The 6,719-nt window shown below is 38.4% G+C and overlaps 1 protein-coding gene across 1 annotated transcript; it reads left to right on the top strand.

Moving 5' to 3' along the window:
- Positions 1 to 491: 491 nt before the first annotated feature.
- On the top strand, positions 492 to 2,514 carry LOC102023724 (zinc finger protein 62-like). The gene is given in 2 exon segments (XM_013506147.1): positions 492 to 2,153; positions 2,156 to 2,514. Coding segments are annotated over 2 exon segments (1,965 nt in total). The 5' UTR covers positions 492 to 547.
- The last annotated feature ends 4,205 nt before the right edge of the window (positions 2,515 to 6,719 follow it).

Genomic DNA, 6,719 nt, shown 5'->3' with positions numbered 1-6,719 from the left:
GGCTTCCACCCAGACTTCAGAAGAAGGCCTGGGAGGCCAGGCAGCGTGCCCCTGACAGGGCAGTGTGTGAAGCTATGAGGGTGAAGCCAAAGGTGCAGTGGAGAACCCAGAAGTTTGGAAAAACCAGGAATGTGGATCATCTAAAGAAACCTGCAAAGCAGGCCTAAGCAAGAAGCCCTGGGAGCTACAACCACTGGAAGTTCCATGGGGCAGAGCTACACAAGGCCTTTGGAGCTCACAACTTACCACAGATTGCTTCAGATGTTCCACATGGAACTACAGTACTTAATGTTTGCCCTGTTGGATTTTGGAATTGCTTTGGTCCCAATGCTTTGTATCCCCCTGTTTATAACTTTTGGAATGGAAATGTTTATCTTGTGCCATTGAATGTTGGAAAAGTTTAACTTTCTTTTCATTTGTACAGGGGCTCACGTATAAGAATGCCTTACATCTTGGAGGAGACTTGGGACTTGGACTTTTTTGCAATGATGAAACTGTTAGGACTTTGGTAAAGGTAAACTAAAATGGTAAATAAAGGTAGACTAAAATGCCTTTTGCAAGGATACACACAGGGGAGAAACCTTATGAATGTGACATCTGTGGAAAAACTTTTAGTAATAGCTCTGGTCTGAGGGTCCACAAAAGGATTCATACAGGTGAGAAGCCCTATGAATGTGATGAGTGTGGGAAGGCCTTCATTACTTGCAGGACACTTCTAAACCATAAAAGCATCCACTTTGGAGATAAACCATATAAATGTGATGAGTGTGAGAAATCCTTCAATTATAGTTCTCTTCTCATTTAGCATAAAGTCATCCACACTGGAGAGAAACCTTATGAATGTGATGAATGCAGTAAGGCCTTCAGGAACAGTTTGGGCCTCATAGTGCATAAAAGGATTGACACGGGAGAGAAACCTTATAAGTGTGATGTCTGTGGCAAAGCATTCAGCTCTAGCTCAGGCCTTACAGTTCATAAGAGCATTCACCCAGGGAAGAAAACCCATGAATGTAAAGAGTGTGGCAAATCCTTTAGTTATAACTCCCTCCTTCTTCAACATAAAACTATTCATACTGGAGAAAGACCTTATGTATGTGATGTATGTGGGAAAACTTTCAGAAACAATTCAGGCCTCAAAGTCCACTGGGGATTTCATACTGGGGAAAAGCCATAGAAGTGTGACGTGTGTGGGAAAGACTATATCTCACGCTCAAGTCTTAAAAATCACAAAGGTATCCATCTAGGGGGAAAGCCCTATAAATGTAGCTATTGTGAGAAATCCTTCAACTACAGCTCTGCCCTTGAACAGCATAAAAGGGTTCATACTAGGGAGAAACCTTTTGGGTGTGATGAGTGTGGAAAAGTCTTCAGAAACAATTCAGGCCTTAAAGTACATAAACAAATCCACACTGGGGAGAGACCTTACAAATGTGAAGAATGTAGGAAAGCATACATCTCACTGTCAAGCCTTATAAATCATAAAAGTGTACACCCTGGGGAGAAGCCCTTTAAGTGTGATGAGTGTGAGAAAGCCTTCATCACATACCAAGCCCTTATAAATCACAAAAAAACTCACCTTGGAGAGAAGCCCTACAAATGTGATGTGTGTGAGAAATCTTTTAATTATACCTCACTTCTTTCTCAACACAAAAGGGTACACACTAGAGAGAAACCCTATGAATGTGATAGATGTGAAAAGGTCTTCAGAAACAAGTCAAGCCTTAAAGTTCATAAAAGAATACATACCAGGGAGAAGCCCTATGAATGTGATGTGTGTGGAAAAGCCTACATCTCACACTCAAGCCTTATTAATCATAAAAGTACCCACCCTGGCAAGACACCCTATACATGTGATGAATGTGGTAAGGCTTTTTTCTCAAGCAGAACTCTTATAAGCCATAAAAGAGTCCATCTTGGGAAGAAATCCTTCAAGTGTGTTGAGTGTGGATAATCTTTCAGTTACAGCTCTCTTCTTTCTCAGTACAAGAGGATCCATACAGGGGAGAAACCCTATGTATGTGATAGATGTGGGAAGGCATTTAGGGACAGCTCAGGCCTCACAGTGCGTAAATGGATCCACACAGGTAAAAAACCCTATAGATGTGATGAGTGTGGGAAGGCATACATCTCACACTCAAGTCTTATCAACTATAAAGTGTGCACAGTGGGAAGCAGCCCTATAATTGTGAGTGTGGAAAGTCCTTCAATTATAGGTCGGTCTTTGACCAGCACAAGAGGATCCACACTGGGAAGAAACCATACCGATGTAATGAGTGTGGGAAAGCATTTAATGTCAGGTCAAATCTCACCAAGCATAGTAGAATCCATACTGGAGAAGAATCTTTAAATGTGATAAATGTGGAGAGTCAGGGTAGCACATCCCAGATGAGGATCTATGAGGGAGGGATTGCTTTGGATGGGACAAGGATGAAGATGCCGCTATGGGAGGCAGAGCTTACCAAGTCTCAAAGAACTCATACGGAAGAGAAACTGCATGAATGCAAGAATTTCTGAGGTCCATATTCACAACTGGTAATTTTCATAGTATAAATGAAACCATTCTACATAATCATGAGTAACCAGTTCTGTGATTTTCACACAGCCAGCAAGGAAGGCTCCAGTTTCAAGACAGTTGAGCCCTTTTGGAATATAAAATAGTCCACACTGGGACTTTAAAGTATCAAAGTGATGGCATATTTTTGAAATTCTAAAAATAAGCAGGTATTTTTGGACCTAAAATATGTAGATGAGGAAAGGACTCTATTTAGAAATCATGTCACCATATAAATTACTTGAGTAAATTTTTTTAGTAGAAATGTAGATAATTCAGACATAGCTTTGAATCCCTATTGTACCTTGATCAGCAAAAAGGAAAAAACATCTAAGAAGGGCCTCAAGGCAACAGGCAAATTCAGGGAGAGATAAGCTTCAGGGAATAGAAATGTGTTAGTGATTATGAATCACATACAATAATTGAATGATTTGGGGGAAGGTAGATGACCACTTCTGAAACAAAATTTGGATTTCTTTGTAGGAAAAGAAAAAAACCCAAACTATCATAAATCTAATTTGAAGTAGGAGTCACTTATCAGAAATGCATATTGAAAACCAGAGAAAGACCCAGCCAAGAAAGAGAACTACAGACCAATCTCCCTAATGAATATAGATGCAAACATACTCAACAAAATACTAGCAAATAGAATGCAGCAAATCATCAAGAAAATCATACATCACTACCAAGTCGGATTCATTCCAAGAATGCAGGGTTGGTTCAATATTCACAAATCTATAAGTGTTATATGCCATATCAATGGAGCCAAAGACAAAAAACACATGATCATCTCAATAGATGCAGAAAAAACTTTTGACAAAATCCAACATGCATTCATGATAAAAACTCTACAGAAAATAGGAATAGATGGTCTTTACCTCAACCTGATCAAAGCCATCTATGACAATCCAACAGCCAACATCATTCTAAAACAAAAAACAAAAAACTGAAAGCTTTTACTTTAAAATCAGGAACAAGACAAGGATGTCCGCTGTCACCATTCCTGTTCAATATAGTTCTGGAACCATTAGCCAGAGCAATTAGACAAGAGAGAGAAATAAAAGGAATAAGGATAGGAAAGGAAGAAGTAAAACTATCACTATTTGCAGATGACATGATACTTTACATGGAAGATCCCAAAAACTCCACAAGAAGACTCCTTGAATTAATCAACAAATTCAGCAGTGTAGCTGGATACAAAGTCAACACTCAAAAATCAATAGCATTCCTATACACAAACAACAAACAGAGAGAGAAATTAAGGAAACCATACCTTTCACAATAACATCCAAGAAATTGAAATATTTAGGAGTCAATCTAACAAAAGAAGCAAAAGGTCTATTCAGTGAAAACTATGGTACTCTGAAAAAAGAGATCAAAGAAGATTTCAGTAAATGGAAAAATATTCCTTGCTCATGGATAGGAAGAACCAACATTGTGAAAATGGCCATACTCCCAAAACTGCTGTACAGATTTAATGCAATTCCCATTCAACTACCATTAGCATACCTCACAGATCTCGAGAAAATATGCCTTCAATTCATCTGGAACCATAAGAGACCCAGAATAGCAAAAGCAATCCTGGGCAACAAGGACAAGTCAGGTGAAATCACAATCCCTGACCTGAAATTATACAGCAAAGCCACTGTAATAAAATCAACTGGATACTGGCGAAAAAATAGATGTGAGGATCAATGGAACAGACCGGAAGACACAGCCACAACCAAAAACACACTCAGCCACTTAATCTTTGATGAAGGGGCCAAACAAACCCACTGGAAGAACGACAGCCTCTTTCATAAATGGTGCTGGAAAAATTGGCTTGCCACCAGCCAGATACTGAAAATAGACCCAAGCCTATCACCATGCACCAAACTCAAGTCAAAATGGATCACAGATCTCAATATTAAAACAGAAACACTAAATCTATTAGAAGAGAAAGTAGGTAAAAACCTTGAAGACATAGGAGTAAGCAGAGAGTTCATGAACAAAAACCAAACTGCATGGGAAACACTTGAAAGAATCAACAAATGGGATCTCATTCTACTGAAAAGTTTCTGCACATCTAAAGAAATCACAAGCAGAGTCAAAAGAAAACCCACAAACTTGGAAAAAATTTTAGCTGACTGTCCCTTGGACAAAGGACTTCTATCTAGAACATATAAAGAATTAAAAAACATCAGCCCCTGCAATTCAAAGACCCAATCCAAAAATTGGCAGCTGAGATGAATACACACTTCTCAGATCATGAAATACAAATGCTAAATAAATACATGAGAAAATGTTTAACATCATTAATCATTGAAGAAATGCAAATTAAAACAACATTGAGATTTCACCTTACCCCAGTAAGAATGGCTAACATTAAGAAATCAACCAACAACAAATGTTGGTGAAGCTGTGGAGAAACAGGAAACCTTCTCCACTGCTGGTGGGAATACAGACTGGTGAAACCACTGTGGGAATCAGTTTGGAGTTTCCTCAGCAAACTAGGACTAGAGGTCCCATTCAACCCAGCCATTCCCCTTCTGGGTATTTTCCCAGAAGATCTAAAAATATCATATCACAGTGATATATGTGCACCTATGTTCATAGCAGCGCAATTTGCAACTGCTAAATTGTGGAAGCATCCCAAATGTTCATCCACTGAGGTTTGAATAAAAAAATTGTGGTACTTTTATATAACAGAATATTACTCAGCTATAAAGAAAGATAAACTTGAGGTTTTTACAGGTAAACGGTCACAACTAGAGACCATACTCATAAGTGAAATAAACCAGACCTCCATGTGTAAACAAAGTATTGTTTCACTAGTGTAAGAACCTGAAAGAGTAAATAAAAATTAGGAGGTATGACAGCCATTTTGAAACAAAAGGAAAATGCTCAAAAGTAAAGAGCAACTGGAGTGAGGGAAAAGAGAAAAGAAAGAAGGGGAAATTATGTATGTATGTATATACAGGATAGCTAATGTAGATGTGCCACCGACTTCTGTTTCTTTACTGAAAGGAACAGTTAATGAGTCCTTGATTGATCAATATTGCATGTCTCTGTTTTCCTGAGAAACCACTTTGAAGATGTCAGTATGTAATACAACAAGCATTCTTAATTTCCTACCACTTTGTTTGTAACTCTGCATTGTTTGTGTTGGTCTTATGCTATTTTGTAAATGGTTGTCTGTCTGTTAATGTTTTCCTCCTTTTATTTTTAAAATTAAAAAAAGTCAGACATGCAAATTAAATTTACTATGCTAATACTCCAGTTGAGCGAGTGACACTTTTTAAAAGTTTCAAATGAACTCCCTCAATGACTAATGAATGTATGATAAATGAAAGCTTAGGTCGTATTCATACATTACAATAAACTGGTCTATCATGAAAGGGATTTGGGCACCTGTAATAGTTAACAGAACACATCTTCAGTGTGAATTTGCACCTTACAGAACTGATTCAGAGATTCCTGTGAGTGGGAATGTTGGGAAGGAGGACATTTTATTACAACAGCTAAAATTCTAATAGCTACCAGTAATTGAGAGAGAATAAAAATAAAACTGTAGTTCTTTATACTTGTATTAAGTGTTTGTTTTGAAATTCATTGTAAAGATTTCATGTACCATATATGTACTGTAGGTTGTCACTTGTAAAATATGAATACTTTGTACAGGGCTCAATCTTTGTCATGAAGGCCAGACAGTTGTGGTGAGGTAAGGTGGAAATCCAATAAAGAAATTCTTCAAATGTAAAAATAAAAATGCCTTTTGCATAAAGGGATGTGCATGAGTTTTTTACGGTCAGGGATGGAATATTATGATTTTTGTCTAGATGTCCCCCCAAAGCCTCATGCAGTCAGGGGGCAGGCTTCTAGACCTTATGATTGATTCATAGTCCAATACTGGGATTATGAGTATGAGTGCTACACTGTCCAAGGGTGGGTAGCCTGCATACAATATAAGGGACAGAAGAGGCTTGCTCTCTGCCACTCCTCCCTTTTTTCTCTTGCTGCGTTTGCTGTTTTCCAGCTCCATGAATTGCTGCTCTCTGCCATGGGCCACTTTGCCTCGGAGCCAGCTGAGTATGGACTGACACCACCACAAACTGTGAGCTAAATAAACCTTTCTTCCTCAATTCTGAGCATCAGATATTTTGTACAAGCAACAAGAGAAAAGTAATGA

This window comes from Chinchilla lanigera, unplaced genomic scaffold, assembly GCF_000276665.1.
Source record: "Chinchilla lanigera isolate Chin_1 unplaced genomic scaffold, ChiLan1.0 scaffold00106, whole genome shotgun sequence".
NCBI classification, from domain to species: Eukaryota; Metazoa; Chordata; class Mammalia; order Rodentia; family Chinchillidae; genus Chinchilla; species Chinchilla lanigera.
The sequence above is the reverse complement of the archived record's forward strand: the minus strand, read 5'-3'. Positions and strand labels throughout refer to the sequence as shown.